The sequence below is a fragment of the Lichenostomus cassidix genome, chromosome 2 (genome assembly GCF_008360975.1).
Source record: "Lichenostomus cassidix isolate B80296 chromosome 2, HeHo_3.0, whole genome shotgun sequence".
NCBI classification, from domain to species: domain Eukaryota; kingdom Metazoa; phylum Chordata; class Aves; order Passeriformes; family Meliphagidae; genus Lichenostomus; species Lichenostomus cassidix.
The window spans coordinates 123668563-123691253 of NC_139482.1; the positions used below are offsets into that span (position 1 = coordinate 123668563).

The 22691-nt window shown below is 41.2% G+C and overlaps 1 protein-coding gene across 1 annotated transcript; it reads left to right on the forward strand.

The window, feature by feature from the left end:
* Positions 1 to 131: 131 nt before the first annotated feature.
* CHMP4C (charged multivesicular body protein 4C) lies at positions 132 to 18032 on the forward strand. Its single transcript, XM_085053107.1, has 5 exons — positions 132 to 1450; positions 8424 to 8601; positions 9811 to 9925; positions 12576 to 12684; positions 14825 to 18032. Exons 1-5 carry the CDS (start codon positions 1255 to 1257, stop codon positions 14887 to 14889), a joined length of 663 nt encoding a protein of 220 aa, XP_084909233.1. The 5' UTR covers positions 132 to 1254; the 3' UTR covers positions 14890 to 18032.
* Positions 18033 to 22691: the final 4659 nt, after the last annotated feature.

Sequence of the window (22691 nt, forward strand, 5' to 3'; positions counted from 1 at the left end):
GGCAGGGCCGGAGGCGGAGGGGACCCGCCTGGGCCGGGCTGGGCCGGGGCCCGAGCCCGAGCCCGCCCCCGCCCCGCCGGCTCGGAGGTGCCGGGGCGCTCGCGGGAGCCATTGCAACACCGGGCTCAGCTATGTCGGCTATGCTCTGACTAGCCCTTGACGGCCCAAGAGACGCCTCAGACTTCAGCGGGCCCAGAGCCGCGGCTGGTGCTCCTGGGCTGTTACAGGGGGGGAAAGGGCATGTTTTGTGTCTTATTTGTGTCTCTATTTGCGTCGTCCCTCGGTGCAGAGCCGGTCCCCGCAGACAGTGTGGAGGTTTCCCGAAGCACTTCGTGCACCCTGTAACCTGTTGATGCCGCTGCGGTTTCCTTGGCGCACCCACCGCTTTTATAAAAAAGCCACGTTCCTTCAGAATTTAGTGTTACTTTCCCAGCCCTGACCCGCGCGCACGCCTGTGCCCGAGGGTGATGCCCTCCCAAAACACCTTCCTGCGGCATGTCTCCAGTTCTGAGCTTCTCAGGACGAGAGAGACACTGAGCTCCTGGAGCGGATCCAGCAGAGAGCTACAAAACTGATCAAGGGTCTGGAACATCGCTCTTCGGAGGAGAGACAGAGAGAGTTGAGCCTCTTCAGCCTTGAGAAGAAACGACTGAGAGGTGGCCTCAGCAATGTCTGTAGGCGTCTGAGGGGAGGGTGCCAAGAGGCTGGGGACAGGCTCTTCTCAGTCGTGCCAAGCAGAAGCTGATGCACAGGAATTTCCACCTGAATATGAGAAAGAACTTTTTTACTGTGTGGGTAACCACGCACTCGAACAGGTTGCCCAGAGAGGTTGTGGAATCTCCCTCTCTGGAGATATTGAAGGACCGCCTGGATGCGATCCTGGGAGGATTCTGCTTGAGCAGGGAGGTTGGACCAGGTGACCCACTGTGCATTCTGTGCATTCTGTCTGATTCTATGACATGGGGAAAAAGTAGAGGGGGAAAGCACAAACTCGGCAGCCGTCTCCGCAGCGCCTGCCCGGCCCGGAACCCTGCGGCTGCCCCGCCGAGCTCATCGACTCCTCCCGGCGCTGGCGGAGAGCGGCGGCAGCTCGGCCTCCCCGGAGCCGCCCCCGGTCCCGCCCCGCCGCCAGGTGCGGTGCCGCCGCCCGTGAGCTCAGCGAGTGCTGTGACGGTGCGTGCCGGGCGGGGAGGCTCCTGCGGACCGGGCTAGCCAGACCTTTCGGGCGGCGGGTGCCGAGCCGGGATCGCCGCCATGAGCAAGATCTCCAAGTTCTTCAAGGGGGGCGGCTCGGCCGCCTCCAAGGGCCGCGGGGGTCCCTCGCCGCAGGAGGCGCTGGCCCGGCTGCGAGAGACGGAGGAGATGCTCAGCAAGAAGCAGGAGTACCTGGAGACGCGGATCGAGCGGGAGCTGGCGATAGCCCGGCAGCACGGCACCAAGAACAAGCGAGGTGAGTGCGGGCCCCGCAGGCTAAATGCCGGGGCTGGAGCGCCCTGGGTGCTGGGGGGACGCCGGGCTCGCCGGGCTGTGGCTGGGCCGGGTCACCTGGCTCCGCAGGTGTGCAGGGTGATTAGCTCCGAGCAAGTGTCACCGCACGCGAGGCGGGATGGTGGTTTTGGGTCTTCGGCTTCCATTAGTGTTTAATGAACTGTGGCTTCATGTAGCGGGATGGGAATTTGTTATTCCTCACAAATGTACTGTCTGTGGTTTCCTGTGCGATGCTCCTGTTCGTGCTTTGCACCACAGTCGATGCAGGTACTGGCTAGATACATAGAGGGCAAAGTGCTGCTGTTCAGTGTGGGGAGGGAATTGCTGTTTGGGGGCTCAGTAATGGCTGGGCCGGTGGCAATGGAAATAAAGGATGTGAGGATCTTCTGTATATTCATGAATAAATGCACATTATCCCCATTGCTGACAACTGAGGAACAAAATGATGCAATGATTTGTCCAAATCATGTAAGAAGTATATGTGCAACCAAAAAAAGAATGATAGCTTAGAGCATTAGTAACTACTAGTTGGGGATGCTGTTAGCTACAAAGGAGAGGATGCTAAGTGATTATAAGGTCTGGCTCCTGTGTATGCTAATGTCATCCCTGGGAAGCAAATGATGGTAGCCAGTGTCTTGGGGATATACAGGTCTCAGAGAAACAAGTTAATTACTTCCTGAAGTCGCATGGAGACCTGTTTGTCTACTCTGAGCTGTATTTTTCTTTAAATGCTTCAAAACAGAAAAAGGACGTTTTGAATTAAATATTTGTAATGTAACAAGAGAGTCAGTATTTTGCCTGCTCTTTCTGTTACTCAATAATTTAAGAAATAATGCCATGTAACTTAGAAGTTGTGAGGAGTGTCATGTTAGAGGTGTTTTAGTTAGCCCTATATTTGTAATTCTTTAGCATTTAATGATTATTAGCAAAAGACAGTTTAACTAAGCTAGCTTTTAATTAGAATGGATTTAAAATCATGGGTCAGGATGGGACAGATTTGAAGGCACATTCAAAGGGAGTAAAGCCAGCTGAGCACCACAACTGAGCCAGCTGCTCTGGAGCATGGGAGCTGTCAGGGTTGTCCCACTTCCACACTTTCTACTCCCCTGCCTTCAACTGGAGTGTCTCTTGGTCTCTTGTCCAGGTACTGGCACCTCTGTGCTGTCATAGTGAGCTAGTTCTGGAAGGTGATCCAGCTGGAAGCCGATTTGCTGTGGGACAAAGTGACCAGGTGGCTTCTGGGGGTGAATTCATTGTGCAAAAACCCAAGCTGCAGGGCTGGTGCAAGAAAACAGGCTGGTTCCTATGACTGTATCAATTCCTGGTTAAATCCAGACATGCTGCTCTGGAGCTTCATCCCAAACCTGGACTATAAGCTGGCACATTTGCAGAAAGAAGAAACATTTCCTGCTTTGCTCCTGCCCTTGTGCTGCTCCCTTCCTTTCCCTTAGCAGAGCTCCCTGACGGGCGTGTTTCAGAAAGCTGGATGTTGTAAATATTGTGGTTTTCTTTGTCTGGGTTATTTTTTATATCCAGGATAGTTTAAGTTCCACTTACCCAGTTGACCTGATAGCTGCATGAGTGCTCATGCACCTGCAAAGGAGAGTGTGGTGCAGAGACAGGAATGAGAAGTTCTTGGGAAAAGGTGGATCTGCTTCTCCTTTAAATCAGCTGGTTGATGGTAGTTTCAGGTGTTTGTTGGCCTTCTGCTTCAGGCATGCAGCATTGGGTATCTGAAGCTTTTCTACCACATTGTTGTTTCCACTGCAGTGCTCAATGTGCAATTACCCTACTTTTATCTGTGAAATTGTTTATGGAGTCATATTGCAAACTGGATTGTTGAGCTGACCGTGGTTAAAAATAACTGCATTTTATTTTGTCATTTGCTCAGAGACCAGCCGTTAAGGACAGTGAAGAGGCAAGGGTAAGGCAAAACATGCAGTGTGGCAGTTTTTGCTCATGCCAAAAATGGATCTAAAACCAAAATAGGATACTGTAAGTACAGTCAGAGGAGAAACAACCTAAACTAACCTTGCTGTGCCAAAGTACCTGAATTTAGCGGGATAGTCAGTGAACTTAAATCCCCAATAATATGTCTTCATTTGATATGTCAATTGCTTTACAGTTTAATTACTGTTGATTTACTGTTGATATAACAGCATATTAGCTGGTGTACTGTACTGTATAGCTCAGAGAAAATCTGTGCTAACCAGCATCTCTTGTAACATTAGGCAAAAATACACACAAATGAGAGAATAAAGGTTTTAATCTACCTTGCCTTGTTATAGTGAATGTTTCAGAGGAACATAACTGGTAATTTTTAATATGTTTTGGGGTTTTTTTCTTAATTGCATCTGTGTAGAAGCCTATGGAAACTAAAATGGGACTGTCTGCAACTGGAGTAATATGTATCTAGGGATAGAAAATGCACCAAATTAGCATGATCTCATTTGATTTTTAGGTGCATGAGCCTGAGTCAGTTGTACAACACAAGAGATAGAAGATTTAAGCAGCAGCAATTTCTCATGACTTCATATGACTCTTGAATGGGTTTCAGGTGACATCAGTAGGCTTAACTTGATTTAAAAGCTGTAATGCATTAGCTATGCAATGGATGTGAAACATCGCTGAAATACTCATGGCTTTTCCTTTATGAAGTGAGTCTCTCTGCAGTTCCTGTACCTAATCTGAAATTAGCTATACTTTTGAGGTGATACATTTCCAGCATTCCCCATTAAAATCTGATTGTAGCTAGACTGCTTCAGGGTTTTTTGTTTGCTGAAATTCCTCCTGCAGAGGTTATGTCATGAGAAGCAATAATTTTTCACTATTAGCACTGACTTTCTAATCTCTCTCCATTCCAGCACACACTCTTTTTTATATCTCTTGCTGTACTTTTTGGGGGTATCTCAGTTTCAGCCAGTGCATAGTTGCCAGCTCCATCTACAAACTGGGCTTCCTTCTCCATTATTTTGAAGGACATACAGAAAAATTTGAAGAACAGGAAATGATACTGAGTATTTGAGAACTTTGTTTAAAAGGAAATGTGTTTTCTGAAGTATGCCTGTAATTGTGAAAATAACATACACATGAATGTGTGTTGTTTCCTCCTGGTGTCTTTCACAAATCCTAAAAAAACCCCAAAACTTAAGAAAAAGAATAAAGTTAAGATAAGCCATCTAGAAGAGGAATAAATCTTAAGCATAAAGAACCACATGGTACTAATGAGGACAAAAGTTGGAATAACAGGGAGGGTTTCACAAGGAGATGCTGCTAAATGTGCTGTGTGTTAAGTTTGGGCAGGGCTTATGTAGCCATGTAGCATTCCTTTGTAGTGAGGCAGGTGTAACCACAAGGCTGTTGAAGCCAAACAACGATGTGGTAGTTGTGTGTTATGATGGACATGCCAGTCATGTCTACTGCAAGCTGTGGGACAGGTTGGGAGTGAGGGTTTCTGTCAGGGTCATAAAAGGAAGCCCTTAGTATATCTTTGTTCTGCGACTTACAGTGATTGTTCTCTTACTTGCATGCCCACGTTTCAACTGTCTTGCCATGAACTGGAATACTTATAACTGGTCCAGTGCATTATTGTACTTGATTTAGCTCCTCAGTTGTAACTGCATGGGGCTTCCTCCACAGGGCTTTAAGGATTATGAATGCTAATAATGAGCCTAATTGGGGTCCTATGTTTTTTATGGGCTCAGCATCATTCATTGCCTTTGGTTGTCCCTGGTGTAAGGGAGATCAGAAGTCCATCAATCTCTTACAGGCCTGAGGTGGAGGTTTGTGAACTGTATCCAAGAATATCTGTTATTTTCACAGTGGTGTTACGTCTTCTGAAGAAACACTCTTTTCCTACTTCACCAGTTTCCTCTTGGGGATTATAACGATTACCAGCCAAACCTTTTATTTCTGCTTCAGAAGACGAGATCATTGGTGATTTCTGTACTGATGGGTATTGGTGGTGGGCTTGACAGGTAAAGGTGTTACTACTGCATTGTCTCTTTTCATTCTGATCTGTCATGAAACCCTGAGGAGGGTGCCACAACTCTTGCTATGTCATTAGTTCTGTTTCTCCTTTTGAAATCTGGATAGTCAGTGTGGCCAGGGTTCCTACTGCCCAGCTGTTCATTTCTGCTTCCTTAATAAGTGTCATCATTGTAGTCATATTGGAAAGGTGCCCTTCTATATGTTAATAATAGTAGTTCATTAATATGCAAACTTAAACTGACATCATAGTTTTCAGTTGTTCCAGACACCTTGACTATAAAATAAAAACTCTTATTAAAAGCATTGGTTCTTAATCTATGAGCTGTATCCTGATTACTGGACTCAGGAGTACAGGAAAGGTGCTAAAGCCCAGCCAAGTGCTGTTATGACCATTATGAAATTTAGGAGTTGAATTGGCTTCTTTGGAGCACAACAGAAAAAGTGTATGAGACTGCTTTTGGTTTTTTGGTTCTTTTTTTTTTTTTTTTTTTTCCTGGAGAAGCCTTCCACCTCTTCCTGAATGAATTGGTGTTATTTACACTTACTTCCTCAGACTCTACCTCTGCTCAAACTCATCCTCCCCAGGCTGACTTCCTTTGAGGTCTTTGAAATGGGGTCTTAGATCTTCATTGAAGTAAGTTTGTGTTCTCTGCTCAATTTCATTATATTTTAATAGCTACGTTCTTCTCCAATTTGGTAATTCGAATGCAGTAGCATTATAAAGAAGTAGTATTTCAATCCTTAGGAGATGCACACAACTTTTAAAGTGCTTTTCTACTGCACATTGCAAGCATTAAAAGCTGTTGATAACCTGTAAAACACAGAAAAATAAATTTCAAATAATGAGGAAATTCTCATAAATTAGCTATAGGAGCTATTATAGCAAAGTACTCTGGAATAAAGGGCATTCATTTAATACAAATCAGGAAAATAATATACTGTGGGGTGAGATTTTTATAATGGCTTGGTTGATAAGGAAGGAGTATGAATTGCCTATGAAGTGCTTTGTTCTGTAAGTCACTGGTAAAACTAAACAGAAGGAAGATAATATGTTACACTACAATAATTAGGAAAAGCTGTTTATGAATAGGTGAAGTCACAGAGAGTTTAGCTTCTCCTATGTTTTCTTTATTTGGGTGTGGTTTAATTAAATTGTCTTCAGGATTTTGAAAACAACTGCTTTGTGTGTAACTGAGGAAATCCATTTGTGAGCAGCCAATAATAACAGCACCATTGCAGAGTCCCATTTCTGAATAACACTGACTAGAAATACTGCCCCGTGGTTAGGTGCTTGCTCCAGCTGCTTTCTGCATCAGCTTGTTAGTGCTATTCAGTCCACAGGGCTTTACAGTCCTCTCTGGCACAGCTGGTGTTATGCACAGTTTCAGACTCATATTTGTCTGGAAACTCTAGCTTCCTAACCTAACAATCCAGGATCAAATCTGATTCAATGGAAGCTAAGAAAGGAAGTGGCTAGTGTGTTAACACCTAACATTTGCTGGGCATATGACATCATCTGGTGTATGTGCATCTTCTTCAGAATAGGCATGATCTTTGGACCGTCCCCCAAAACCTAGGAAAATCTTGAATTTGAGTACCATGGTTAATTCGTTGTGATTGCAGTTTGCTGTCCTGAAACATCTTACTGCAGGTGGTGGAGGCCTGTGTGAATGCCTGTCCTTGTGTAGCTCATGATGACCAGTTTTGATCATGTTGATTCAAGCATATGTCAACAAAGCATTAATTTTTTAGTGTGTTGTTACACACCATAAATCTATGCTCCCTCCTTGGGGCAATCCTAATTTCATTTGCAAAGTTATGTACCCCAGTGTCAAGGTTCAGTGTTATTGCACATGGGCAATTATTTGAATAGGATGCTGCTGTTGGTTGAGTTTGGGGGGCTGCAGGGCTGCTGGTGCTTATAGGCTCTGAATCTATTTAAAAAACCAAGTGTAGGAGACACAGGAGGGGACAGGGGTGTTAATAGCATTGAAAAAACTCAAGCAATGGGTTAACTCAGTCTCTTGGTTTTATTTGGTGGGTTTTTTTTGCCTGGCACATGGGTAGTTTGGAAAGGACAGTCATCAGGAAATGCTTGTGGCAAGATTGTGTGTGTTCCACACCCTGAGGCCAAGAAAAAGTCATTTTCTCCTCCTGCTTGTCACGTGCCTTTATTCTGGTAATGATTTACTCTGGGCAAAGTATGCTGCTCATAACTTAGTGAATATAAAAGAATAATCTTGACGATTTACAAAGATAATGGGGTGTAGCTGGATTTGACTGTGCCTGTGTCTACAAAGTTCTGTATGTTTTCAAATTCTAAGGTTTAAAGATCACAGTGATCTTTAAACACAGTGATCACAATTCTAAGTGATTGTAAGAAATAGATGAGCTAAAAGCTGCAGAAATGCAAATCCTCCTCTGATCCAATGCACCTGTCTGGCTGGGCCGTTTTGGGCTCTCTGTTGCACTTCAGTTACTGCTGGGACAAAGTGTAGAAAGCATGATTGGTGGAGTTGTGGCTATCATGACAGATCTTACACTATCTTCCTTAGGTTTTACTTATGTTTCGCAGCTTCTTCTTTTCTTCTTTCTTCTGTTTCATCCTTTCTGACTTCTCTCTGATGTTTTTCTTTTTGCTTCCCATCTTCCCTGCTTTGCCTGTGTGCACAGGATGGAGTTCAAGATCTCCCACAGTGGAGGAAGAAGCTGCTTTTCCCTGTGGTGTTAAAAGGAGTTAATCTAAAAGAGGCTTCCCAGCATGTTCGTGCAACAGCATGTTGGTGATTAACAGGCTGCTGATCTGGTGTGGTCAAAGTTTGTCTCCCTAATAGTAAGGTAGGAGGGTGAGAATTACAAATTCTGCAGGTCAGCTTGGTGCTGAACTACTTGTCCTTGAATTTGCTGTGAAAATACACAGTGCACTTTGCCTCTTCCCATTCCAGCTGCCTTACAAGCACTGAAGAGGAAAAAGAGATATGAGAAACAGTTGAATCAAATTGATGGGACACTTTCAACTATTGAGTTTCAGAGAGAGGCATTGGAAAATTCCCATACCAACACAGAAGTGCTCAAGAATATGGGTTATGCTGCACAAGCTATGAAAAAAGTACATGAAAATATGTAAGTGTTTTTTAATAGCTTCCAAGTTTAACTTGTTAACCACTTTCAGGTTGTTCCATCACTACAGACTGTTGTATTAAGTTAGGTAATTTTGACTTCATTTTTGGTTTGGGCATCCAATGTCAGGAATGCTGTTGGGGCTGTAGTATTATATTTGGCAGAAAAATATATTTTCTTAACAATAAATCTGGAAGGAAGTTCACTTCACTAGTGAGATCTGTTTTTTAAAGTCTATCTTGGCAGTGGAGCATAGCCTCTGCCCTTGGTGTGTCAGGAAGAAAATTTAGTTGTAGAAACTAAGTGTACTCTTTTCCTCAGAGTCCATAAGCTGGACTGTGGGAGTCAAAATACTAATTAGACTTGAACTCCCCCACCCCCACCTGCATGGATAAAAAAATTACCCCTTTTTTTTTTTATATGTCCTATATTGTTACAAAGGGTGTTTTTCTGCCTGAATAAACAGAGTTAAATCAGAACGGTTGTTCTGGGAGAAGTAAACAGGAACTGAAACAATAATGAAGTTCACAATAAGGGGAAACCTTTAAATGGGGTACAATTCTGTTAAGTTCCCCCCACTTCTGGTGAAAGCTTAACATCAAAAAAGATCCATAAAATCATAGAATAGTTTGGGTTCAAAGGCACCTTTAAAGGTAATCTTGTCCAAACACTCTGCAGTGAATGGGAACATCTTCAACTAGATCAGGTTGCTCAGAGTCTGTCCAACCTAACCTTGGATGTTTCTAGTGATTGGCACATTCACCATCTCTGGGCAACCTGTGCCAGTGTTTCCCCACCCTCCTTGTAAAGAGCTTCTTCCTTTAGGTCAGAGCTATTACCCTCTGTCCTTTGTAACAAGCCATGAAAATGTTTATCCCCATCTTTCTTGTAACCCCCCTTGAAGTACCAAAAGGCCTATAAAGATGCTGACTTTGGGGATCAGCTAAAGGGGTCTGACTGGCTGGCACAGGTATGAGGAGCACAGAGAGGGAGAGACACAGTTGGACTGTGCAGTTTGCTGCTGTTTAACCTTTTATAATCCCAATGTAGAAGAAGTTGGATTGGGTGTAGGGAGGAACATTATTCCCTGTGAATTCTGCTGTTTATGGAGTCATGGGCATAAAAAGAAAATAGGGTCTGTTCAACTGAGCCTGTTCTGTTGGATTTGAATTATATATCTTTAAAAAAAATGTTTCCATGTTACTTTGCCAGGGATTTGAACAAAATTGATGATTTGATGCAAGATATCACTGAACAGCAAGATGTTGCCCAGGAAATTTCAGACGCTATCTCAAACCGGGCCGGCTTTGCTGATGAGTTTGATGAGGTTAGTGCTTCAGGCCTGTGAGTTTTAACTCCATAGTTATTTTGCAGGGCAGTGGTTTGTTTCTCAAAAAGTGTGGATGTGAAATTCCTTGGTTCTAGTATACCCTATTTAGGACAATTGTATAATTTTAATATAAATATAAAAATTAAATTAAAAATATATAAAAAATATGATGTACAAAATAGAAATCTCTACATGTAAAAATATAAAAATTATTTTCATTTTTGTATAAATTTTAAGAAAAGCATTTTTAGCTGCACTCCTGTAGTTATTTTTCTCATTTGAGCCACGGAAGAAGGAGGTCACTAAAACATGTAATTTGTTCTACTCCAAGTGGACACTGAAACATATAATCTTTTGTGCTCCAAATAGACATCCATCTGACTAAGTGCATTTCCCTATGTCATGAACAGGCTGCTGTTCATAATTCAGAATATTTGGACCATTTTTTAAGGTCTTTTTTGGTGCTCAGAGATGCAGGTCCTTTTCCTGTTGTCCAGTTTTTCCACAGAAGTAGATCTGTTAGCTAGAAGTGATACCTGTTGGAGGCAATGGGGTTTCATCCTAGAGCTCTTTTTTTTTCTGAATCCCCCATTTAGGACTTACTGCAACAAATTTTCAGAATCTTTCATCCAGTGCCCCTAGATTTGTTTTTGTATATCTAAGCAGGGTATTACTTATTTCTGATCCAGCTATGGTTGAGGACTCAAAGGTCAAGGATACTCAAAATTCTTGTAATCTCTGAAATGCAGAGATGGGTATCAAGCTCAGTACCACAACAGTTTTGGTTTTGGTTTTGTTTTTCATTTTTTTTTTTGTTTCTGATTTTGTTCTTTTTTTCCTAATTTTATTCCTTGTCCTGTTTCTAACTTCTGTTGTCCTATTTTCAATGTTCAAGCACCAAGGATCATTTGAAGAATGTTCTGAATACTCACACAATTCACTCTGTCCCCAACTAATTTGTTTTTATGTGCCCAAATGGACAACAAACAAAAATATAAACATTATATTGCACATATTTATTTGATTGGGATGAAGAGGAGGCTTCATTCAACAGTTCTAATTTGTTGAAATTAAGAATGGTTCTTTCTATTTTGTTCCCATTACCTACTTTCCTGTCTTTCCACTTCAAGTGTAAACAGACTTTCCAAGAAACGGTTAGTCATTACTGGCACAAAGAATGGATTTGGCTCAGTGTAAACTGAGCTTCAAACAATTGAAAAACATACTGCCATCCCAAACAGCTGTGCAGTATCTTACTTTTCTTCAGTGCTTAACTTTTTGGAGTCTAGACTTTGTAAGCATGTTGTAGATTGACCTGACAGTTCCTAAGAGAAACTAGTTGAAGCTGATGTGCTTTGTTCCTATTTGGGAAATAAGCCACTGTCATTTGGGGCATCATTGTACCAGCTTTTGCATAGGAGCCTAATACTTACAGCACTTGGGCAGTAAGTGGGGAACCTGGTTTGCAGACCACCGCAGCTACAGAGTGCTAGAATCAATGGCTTAACTGCTGAGATATAAGGTGGTTTATGTTGGAGGGTAGTATTTCTTTTTTTTTTTTTAAGAATGTTTTTTCCATGCACTTGGATGCATTTTCTTGTCACATGTGTGCCATGGGTGTAAGGAGACCATGGAAGCATGTGATTTCTCTCACTCCAGATAGGCACAAACATAAGGGTTCTTTTCTCCCTGCTTTGCCACAGTGTATATTTTCCTTAAATTACAAAGCCATGAGAAAGTAAATCTGGGTGTGAAGTCCTCTGCTGGTTATGCAACTATTGTTTTAACTTCTGCATTGGTGATAAAGTACAAATGTGTAGGCAAAGCCCACTTCAATAGGTAGCAGCTCTTACTTTGCTACTTTTTTGACACTTCCCCTGCCCCTCTCCAGCAGTGTTTGCCCATTGTTTCTTTTTAAACCATTTTATCGATGTGGCAAAGGTCCACTTCTCTACAAATATGTGACATTTAGCTTCCTTTCTTTGGGAAACTTCAGCCAAGGAATAAGTTCTTTGCTTTTTAAAAAAGTGTACAGCCTTTTAATTTTTAGCATTGTACGAGTGGATTAGGTCATCTGTCCAAATCAGCTTCTGCCCCTAAAAGGCCAGGAGTGCTGCATGCTTCAAGAGTGAATAGCAGGACCCAGGAGGACAGTTTTGATTCCAGTTCTGCTTTGAAATCACATATAATCCTGGACTTATGTGATAGGGCTGAGGCATAATGTTTAATGACAGTCTGCCTTATAGTCAGTGGAAGGTGTTTGGTTTTGAAAATGGGAAAAATTGCACATTAAAGTTAGAATCCATTGAAGAGTACAGGCGTAGATTTGGAACAAACCTGAGGACAGCAGAGAGGCTTTTTACTCCCGTGTTTGCCTTTTAGACATGTATTGTACTGCTGTTAGTTTTTTTTCCAATTTTATTCCTTGTCCTGTTTCTAACTTCCATTGTCCTATTTTCCATGTTCAAATAAGTTTTACTGTTATTGCCCATACTTAGTAAAAATCACACTTTTAATGTACTGTTTCCTGATATGTCCTTTCAGGTGTAAACTGTTTTTTCAGTAGTACTTTGCTTCATGGTGGTTAAATGTACCCTTGCATGTGATCACTGTCAGTATTTGTAAATAATGTTTTCCTTGAATTTAGGATGAGTTGATGGCAGAATTAGAAGAACTGGAGCAGGAAGAACTGAACAAGGGAATGAGAGATGTCAGGTTGCCAAGTGTTCCATCCACATCGCTGCCTTCTCACCCTGGTAAAATGCCTGCTTGCCATTGTACATTTCTCATGATTAAGCCATGTTGTGAGAAAGGGGAGAGGAAGAGAGGGCTTCAGATATGCATTTAACTCTGTTAATTTAAAAAATGTTATAAATTCCTTTTCCTATTTTTGTATCTGCTTAAGAGAAAAAGCAGAGTGGAATTCCATTTTGCTCTATGAAAGCATTTAGGACCAAATTCTCTGTAGATTTGGGGAGACAAACTCAGGGAACTTGACCTTGCACATACACTGATGAATCTCCTACTGAAATGTAGTGAGATCACTGAGGAATGGGAAGCCTTTTTTTTTTTTTTTCTTTTTGGCAATTAAATCCTTAGTCTCTTTCAATTAGAGTCTGACCTAGATTCAAAATGTTTACGTCATAAAGATCCAGCTTTGCAGGGCAGTGGTTTGATATTTTCCACTGATATTTTAATTAGAAGTGAAGGAGGCAGCAGGAAGTGCATATTTGAAGACATATTTTCATTCCTTTGCTTTCTTTATACTGAACAGGCTTATTCCTGGTATTAAGCTGTACTTTTACTTTTTTATAATTCTGGCCTGTTCATTTTGAATTAAGCCAGAAGCAGTCAACTTCTACTACACTTTTCATTGTCAGTTGAAAGACTTACTGTGTACTGACATTAGTAAAAGGTTATAAATACTTGATGGTAAGGACACACACATGTGATACAGGTTGTTTATGGTTTCTGTTGCAGAGCAGGTTACCTAGGGCAGAATCAGATACTATTATATGTGTTTTGGCAGATGGCACTTAAATCCTGAGAAGCAGTTTAAAATGTTCAAGCTGAGACTATGGCCTCATCTACTGAAGTCAATTGCAGAACAGCTAGTTTAAAAAAAAAAGGGATTTAGAAAAACTGAAAATTCAGTCTGGCCATTTATGATTAGTTCATACATTGTCTTCCAGATCCAGCTGTGCCAGTTGACATTTTTATTAAACCCAGACCATATCCATGTGCTTCTCACTATTTAAATTTTCTACTTCATCCGTCTGTATGGCTGCTTCAGGCAAAATGAGCTGGTTACAATTATACAGTTAAAGGCTGTTCAAAGCTGGCTTATGTTTTCTGAAATGCACTGCTTACTGTTACTCAGCAACAGCAAAGTCAGAACAGTTAATGGGTCTATCATGCTTCTACTTGGAGGTGCATGTTGCCCTCCTGATTTTGCAGATGAGGAAACTGCAATGGAGCAAGGCACAGTGACCTTCCCCAGTCACACAGTGAACCAGTGACACTTGCAGGCTAGGGACTGAAGCTGTGGTCTCTCATGTCCTTCTCCCACCCTTGGTCCCTGAAGGTGGTAGTTGCTGACCCCTCAAAGCGGTGGCTCCTGGCCCTGCGGCTGCCGCAGCTGGCTGCTGTAAACATGCATACACAGGTATTGCACCCAGTAACAATGTTTCATTGGCGTCTGGAGGGATGCCAGTCCTGGCATGCACAGCCCACAGATGGAGGAGGCAGCCTGAGGCTGAAGCTGGGCTGTAGGGCAGCAAATGACAATTTCAGTGAGGTTTTAGTTTGGTGAATGAAGATGATGTGTGATAGGAGATTTGGGTAGAAAGGGACGAAGTGTGTGCAGGACCTGATACAAAGCTGGGAATTGCTATTGCTGTGGACACAGCAGTTAACTGATGCCACCTGAGCAAAAAAGTTCAGGAATTTCTTTCTCTGTTTTAATGACACCACCCATTAAAACGGGGTGAGTTCATTCAGAGACTGGACTTGCATGTGCAGAACCTCTCAGCACTATTTAGGAAAGGAAAGGTAGCAGAAAGGTAGCAGAATGGCCAGGGTAGGTCACTTTTCCCTGTTTACATTGTGGTGAGAGAACTGACAGCACTCTTGTGGGCTTTTTCTGGCTGTGACAACCTTTAGAAATGAAATGTTTTTTCTGTGTGAGTCTTTCAGAAGGAATTGCATCAGACCTATATTGTGAACTTTAGGGTTCGATGGGAATTAATGATGGGGGAAAATAGTTGCATCTCTTATGAGCTTCATACTCAGTAAATTGGTCTGCAATCTTCGATCTGAAAAGCAAGTCCTCGTGCTAACAGATAGAATGGTTCTGACTGTTACATTAGTTGATCGTTATTGTCTCTTTGTCTGCAGCATCGACCAGGAAGAGAGCGGAGGATGAAGATGAAATGAAGAAGCTGGCTGCCTGGGCTTCATAAGAGCATGGTCTTTTTGTAACGCCAAACATTATAGTGCACATGGGAAGAGCTGTAGTGATGTTTTATAACTACTGATTTAGTGTGGTTACATTTCATACAGACTGGGTTTTTTATGGCAATTCTTGCTAAGACTAGTGTTACTGCCATATTACAAAACTAGCTTAAAAACCAGCAAACAAAAAAATGTACTTGCATAAACCTTCAAGCATCATTTTTTTTCAGCCTTGTCAAGAGATTTGTTTTAATGTTAGTATCTGTTTTTATTAGGTACTATCTTACTGTATCTGTTGGTTTGTAAAACCTGTGTGCCTCACTTGCGCTCAAAGCTGGATTGATTTGTGAAATGAGAAAGTTAAATAAATCATCAGGGCCCTATAACTAGAGGGCTATTTAGTTCAGACTGTTTGAATATTAGCAAAACAGCTTAGTACATGTCCTGACTTGCAAGTTCCTTTGAGCCCAAGAGCTAGTAACTATTCATTTGGGCATGAAGATTCAAACAGTCTGCCTGGAGCAACTTATGGTGTCCTAGATATTAAAAGGAAACTCTTCTGTAGTCTTTTTGAAGTGGGATAGGTTATTTGTCTTTTTTTTAACTTTGGCCAAAATATCCCATGCACTTCCAAAGGTCAGCTTGAATTATATTTTGGACTGTTTCTGACTTGTTTACAGAATTACAGTGATCAAGGAAAGTGAGTGTCTAAGTTCTTATGGATTCCTGCCGAACAATACTGACTGCCATTAACCCTGTCAAAAATTCAGAAGAGATTTAACCTTCCTGGGTTCTTCTCCTCTACCTTGTCTTTCTAGGCTGAATCTTACTATGATAATACTCATCCTCAAAGGAATTAGCAATACATTTTTAATTACACAATTTAAAAGTAGTTACCATTTCTGAGCATTTGGTTCTTTTTCTCTTACTCAGTTTGCAAATGAAAATAATACCAGGGTGTGTTTCATTTGCAGTGCCTTTTTAACCCTGGTTAAAAACTGATTCTGCATTACTTGTAAAGTTGGCGTGTTACTGTCCAACTGGTGGCTTTTTCGCCTAAGGAACAAATGCCACTCTTGAGTGCTAAACTACTACATATATGGAGAAATTGCTGTTCAAATACAAACCAAACCTTAAATAGGCTGCTTTGTACTAACAGAGTTTATTAAATAAGACTTAAGCTCTATGCTAGTAACCTGCTGTCAATCACAAGGAAATAGTAAAACACTGTGGAGTTCTTTGGGGTGTAGGAAGCAGAGACCGTAATTAGGTTTCTTGTTTTCAAATTAATTTAAATTTAGTGATGATTGAACCACCTGGGGAATAGTGGGAGACTTGGTTTCTGTAGATCTACAGCAACAGAAGACTGACCCTTTCTCCTGCAGGCCTTAGCCTGTGATTTGCTGGGTGTTCAGCTTCGACATGCTACCATAGCCTTGAGCTTAATGGATTTTAGGTTAAGCATAAGCAAATACATGTTTCTATTCTAAAGGCATGTTCAGAACATTTCAAGTTGAGCCGCATGGATGAAACCCAAAGCATATAAACCCTGTGGAGACATTGACTCTTTCAGATCTTTCATTCTCTGTGGAGGAATTGCTTTTGGTTTGTATCTGTATGACAGTTGAATCAAGCCTTGCCACTTTACTTCAGATAAATTTCTTACTGGAAAAAACGAAGTTTGTTAATTCTGTCCTAAAATTTGGAGGTACCAAGAAAAATGTCCCTCTTTGTTGAGTATAGAGAAAATCTGGAATTATTAAATTATTGTTTTAAATACAAAATAAAACAGAAAAAAAAAAGAAAGAAATGCCTTAGATTTAAAAATACATTTTGAACTCTGAAGGAGTAGGAAACCAAATATTAGCAAAATACTACTTGGTTTTAATGCTTGCTGAAATTCAGGACAAGATGCTTGCTGAAAGCAGGAATATTTAGTAAAATAGCAAATATTCTAAATTATTTTGAATCCATTTGCTAATTCTTCTGGCTTGAATCCTGTGTTTAAGGTGAGCAATTTTTGCAAGTCTCTGAACTGGGTACAGAACATATTAGCACACACTGGTTGCATGACTGTGCAAGGCTGGCAGTGTGCTTGTCAACACTTTTGGAATTTCTAAATATGAGGCCATGACAACACAGTCCCATGGTTAGCTTGGAAAAGCTGGCTTCTAGCCTCTGTTCTTGGTCAAATTAGTAGCTTAACAATGCTTGGCTCTTATGTAGCACTTGGCAAATTTGAAGTGCTCTACAACCTAATAGGTCTCTAAGCTTCCATTTGGAAACTAAAGTGACTTTCAATCTGCTTTGGAAAATGTATGCCTGCTGTTTTTGTGTAAGAACTTTCCATGTGAATACCCCTCACAGGAGAGAAAAGAATCCTATAGAAGGTCTTCTCTGCAAACCAGCATTTGACTGCTGACCTCCAGCAATGTTTTGGACAAGTGTTTATCCTGGGAAGCTTCAGGTGTCTTCAGCTTATTGATCTCAGACCAAGCACTTTAGGAACAGAATTTGCAAAAGGTGAAAAAATGAAACTGGATATTTGGGTGAGCTGCTCTGAAAGCTTGTATGTTGTGGCTGGTGATCCTGAAGGACAGATTCATGTACCAGTTCACAGGCCAGGATGTGTGGTTGGTGAAGCTGTACTCAGAAATATTATAGTATACATACCAAAATTCACCATGGACCTCCATTACTGGAGTGCTTGTTGCTGTGTTTGTTTGGGGTATTGGTTTTCTTCAAAGGGAAACAGGTTGTAGGGATTTAAATCAGCTGGGGGAGTGGCTCTTTCCTGTGTAAATTCAGATATCACTGGGACAAATGGCTCTTTCTTTTTTCAACATATGTCTCTCTTCATGCCAAGATGGTATTTGTTTAGTATGTAAGCAGTCAAGAGTGAATAGTGTCAACGTGTTACTGTAAATGTACCCTATTAAATGGAACGTTTTACAGGAGGACTGTGGCAGCAGATGGTGTACTATAACTGACTTACTTTCTTGTTGCTTATTTATTCTGAAATTAGTTTTTTTTCCTAACAGGCTTGGATATTTTTAACTTGGATAACTTTAAAAAGGAAAATATATTAAAAAAATAAAAATAATTCATCAATGTATATAGATGCACACTGTAAATAAATACATTAGTGTAATGTTTGTGTTACATGATTGTACTAAATTTCTTTTCCTATCAGGCAGAACTGTAAGTACCCTCCTTACACTGTCATTAGGATATAGTACTCTTTTAAAGGATGTGACAATATTTTGAAACATTTTTTGATGTATTAATCTTTCAGCAGCAAATTAGAATGCAAGAATTCTTTGAAGTTGATTTGGTTTAAAAAAACAACTAACAAAAAACCCCACCCCAGTGTAAGCTGTGTTCCTTCACACTTAACCATTCTGTTGCAAGAGATTCTTTTATTTTAATATATCCAAAATACCTCCCTCTCCTCCCCTGTGACCCAAAGATCTCATCACTGTTTCAGAAATATGTGTTTTTCACTTTCCAGGCCTTATTTGAAGGGAAGAATGATCAGGTCTTTTAAAAATGAAAAAAAAAATACAATAGATAAGGATGAAGCGAGGCAAATATAAAATGCATTTTTTCATTCATCTTATTAGAATCTCTTTAAGTCTGTGTGTGTGTGCATGGTGTCTCACCTTTTATGTACACACACTTATATTCACATGTCTGTATGAAGTGCTGGAGCAGTGATTGAGGACCACCATTCATTATCTGGTGTGGAAAGATCTGAATTGCTTGGGCAGCTTGTCTTTGCTGCTAAAGGCTTTGTCACCAAATGCCAAGGAACTGCTGTGGTACAAACACATGCTGGCTGTATCTATAGCGGTGTGGGGTAGAAGGACAGGGTGAGTGTGTGTGGGAAATATTTAGAAAATCTCACCATTTTTCATGATGTAGAGCTTATATTAATGATGTATTTTTTAAAGAAACGTGAGTAAACTTTAGTCTCAAATATTATTTAGCAGCAGGGATTATTTTGAGCATTTTGAGAAATTACAAGTAGTATAATCTTACGTAGCTGTCATATTTTCTTGCATCTGTCCCTATTGCAGAGACTGTGGCATGACCCACCTTCATAGCCCTGTTCAGTCAGGTGTTTATTGCAGGACAAATATAGCTGGTTGATGTGACTTTGATAATAGTTTAAGTGGTTTATTCTTTTGTTATCAGCGTGTAATTATGTGGTCACCACTGAACTGTACACTTAGGATCTGTATCTGCAGATAAAACTAGATGATATAGTTATGAAATATTAATATAGGCCTAGAAATTTCTGAACAGCCTTGTATACCTGGGATGGCTGTGTCTGGCAGGGTCACATTCGCCCCTCTGCTGCCCTGCTTCCCTCCTCTCCTGCACACTACATTTCCTTGTGTTTTTGTCTTTTGCCTTTATGTCTGCTTGGCTGGCTTTTCCCCCTGCAACAAGTCTCATGATAATTCCCTGGTTGGTGTTTACTACAGTTGATTGTCGTCTTCCTCTTTACCAAGACATGCTTTGGGCAAATGCCATCTTGGGGAGTTTGGGCTTGCCCCTCACCCAGCCCCTCACAGCCTGTGCTGTCTCAGCAGCCACTGCCGCCCAGGCTGTTTCTAGGGCAGCAGGGCAGGGTAGGTGCCCCTCAGCTGGCTTTCTCAAAGGCAGGCATCTGATTCTCCTAGGACTGAAAGGCAGGTTGAGGATCTGCAATTTGAGCTAAATTTAATAAAATAGGTGGGAGGCCAATGGTGTGAGCTGGTGGTTTGCTCCCATGGAGGTGATGAGTGTCAATAACTCCCATTCCCATTGCTGTGACAACAGCTTTCACCATGTAAGTCTTATGGGGAGGATTTACACAAGACACCACAACTCTACCCTGGGCTTAGCATGCTTTTCTCAAAAAATTAAACATCCACTTCAGGAGTAAAGTGAGTGTTCAGATATATTTAATTTATAAATATATCCAGATATCTTAGCTTTACTTTCGAACTCAGCTTACTAAAGGGACCTTGGTGCAGCTGCTGAACTAACCACACTCAGCTAGGACTGCGGGTGTATAGGCATGTGTAGGGTTGTTGTATTACCTTATACCTACCTATTGTATGTACCCTGTGTGTTTATGGGATGTTAGAGTGCCTGGTGCAGCTGCTTTGCTTCCCAGCAGCAGTGGTGAGCTCCATCAGTGGCAGGGCTGGGACTCTGTGGACCTCCAGGAGGAGCTCTGGGTTCAGTGTACGGCAGAAACTCCAGCAGGCTGGAAAGGCTGCAGTTTTCTCACAGGACCTGATTTCACTCCTATTGCTCGTGCTGGAGGAAAAGGCCTGCCTGGAAGTGCTGCTCAAAAACCAAGGGGGAACCCTCCCACTGTTCCCACTCCCACAAATCGCCACTTTTTCAGCACTAAAATGCTCTGATTTAAATACTAGCTCACCTTCTAGACTGCTTTTCTGGCTTTTGTCTGTTTTCTTCCCTTCCCCTGTGTTTGGCCACCTCGGTACCCAGCTTTATTCCCTGCTCTGGACTGATGCAGGAGCTCAGAAGCAGATCTTCATGCAGCAGTTCACCAGCCCCTTCTCTATGCACTCATGCCAGGGCAAAGAGCTAAGGCCAATTTCAAAGCTTTAAATCAGTTAAAAGTACCCATTTTCAAGAAGTTTAATACTGATTCAGTGAACTGTGCCTTGCAGTGACAGGCTGCAAGCTGGATGTCATTGCAACACACTGAGGACACTGAACTGTCTCTCAGCCCCTGTGAGGGTTCAGAGCATGTCTGTCACTGTGAGGTAATGTCAGTGCTACTTTGGTTTAGGTGGGAACATGTGGGACATGCCTGTGGGGAGGTATTGCAGCTGTTGGTTTTGAAGCTGTTGAAGATGTTCATATGTAAAATTAATCACTTTGATTTATTGAGGATTTGGATCTTAAAAAATAACTTTACCAAGGAGAGGGTTTATTTGGCACAGGAAGTTCCATCTGAACTGATGCCTTCTTATGGCTGTAATGCAGTTTCAGAAGTTCATAGATAAATATGGGTTGGAGACCCATGCACTTTCCAGGTTAAAACCTTCCGCTCCCAAGGCTTTGCAAGCTGTCAGCAAAATATTTTAGTCAACTCAGTTTACTGAGCTAGGGAAAAAAAAATCTCCCTATGTGACACCAAGTAGTTCTGGAAAAGATTTGTAATAGCACTAACCTGAGAACAGATCTGTATTGGATCAGACACTTGTGGATGAACACAAAGCATTTTATTTTATAAACAAGACAATAGGAGAAAAAAAATGATGGGGGAAAATGATAAGTAGTTGAGACATTAATTTATGTAGCCTGAGAATCTGTCTAGAGCACATATTATGTCTGAATAAACTGAAATCTGAGCCAACAGCTGCTTCACCAGAGCAGAACATAGAAGGCTCTTTGTTGAGAGATCTTGTGCTGTGACCTTTGGATAATCATGAGTCTTGTGTAACTCACGTCATTTGAAAAGTGAAAGATGTTGGTCTTTCTGTGGTTTTCTAGATTCAGATCTGAAACTTGTCTTGCAGAAGATGCCAGTAGTGAACTACAGCAGGCTGACAGCAAAAGTAGATAAAAGTAATTATTTGCATGTGTTCTGTTTCTCATGTTAATTCATAGCAAAGTTGAGCTCAGTTTTTGACTGTTTAATGCTCTTTCATAATATATGACTTTGTCCATTAATTTTGCTGCATTCTTAATGTATTTTTTAATTACCTGTTTAGGTAGGAACAGCTAAGTCAGATCTGACTGGTGTTCTCCACATTTATCTCCACAAGAAACTTATTTTTCTGGGCTGCTTTTGCACACCTAAACAGGAGCAAAAATATCTCACCTAAATATCTCACTGAATCTTACTCTTTTTTTCCTAAAAGATTACACCGAATGAGACAGTTTTCTCATCTGCTTTTTCCAATGCAAGTTATTGTCCCCTTGCCAAATTCAAATCTAAGAGGAAGCTCCTGATTTTTTGGTTGAGTTTACAATTATCCTACAAGCTATGCTGCAAGATTTTTAAATTAATACTGCACATCCACACACAAAAAATAAACTTCTCAGGGCAAGACTTTCTAAATGTACAAAGCAGCTGCCATAATAGGGTAGAGCTCTTGCCTATTGCCTCTGCTCATTCCTGTAAGAGGTGTATTTATCCTGCAGAATGAGGGGGAAATTCCATCACACCACAAACAATCCACCCCATAACCTGCTTACCAGAATGCCTAGAAAAGAGCTACAGAAAATTTGGGGGGAGAGGTCCTGTAGTTTTTCCACATGTTGTAATTGTTTCCTAAGCTGCTTCTTTCTATCATCTATCTATCTGTCTATCTATCTATCATCTATCTATCTGTCTATCTATCTATCATCTGTCTGTCTGTCTGTCTATCTATCTATCTATCTATCATTTTTTGGACATGCAAACCAAGAATGAGATCTTGAAAGGTCAGTGTGCAATCTTCTCTCAGTAGGCACTTGCCAGATGAGCAATGCTTGACAAACCCATATTAACTGCTAAACAAACAACCAAGCAGCATTTCATAGTCACCCTCAACATTTCCATAAAACATCTCTGGCAGCTGTGGTTTCTTCTAGATGAAAAGCATTAATCCACATGGGATTCACAGAGCAGAAGCTTATTTCTCCACCATATTACTGCAAGTGTCCTAGTGTGTTCAGTTGGAACTGGTAGAAGAAAAGAATATTATAAATCTAGAAGCAGCTAATAATTTATAAGCAAGGATATTTAAATCTACTTGAAATCCAGTTGAGATATCCCAAAATAAAGTTCCTGTAC

Coding starts and splice junctions, on each gene's coding strand:
- CHMP4C (XM_085053107.1), top strand. CDS start 1,255: ATGAGCAAGATCTCCAAGTTCTTCAAGGGGGGCGGCTCGGCCGCCTCC. Junction 8,602..9,810: donor AAAAAAGTACATGAAAATAT/GTAAGTGTTTTT, acceptor TTACTTTGCCAG/GGATTTGAACAAAATTGATG. Junction 9,926..12,575: donor TTGCTGATGAGTTTGATGAG/GTTAGTGCTTCA, acceptor CCTTGAATTTAG/GATGAGTTGATGGCAGAATT.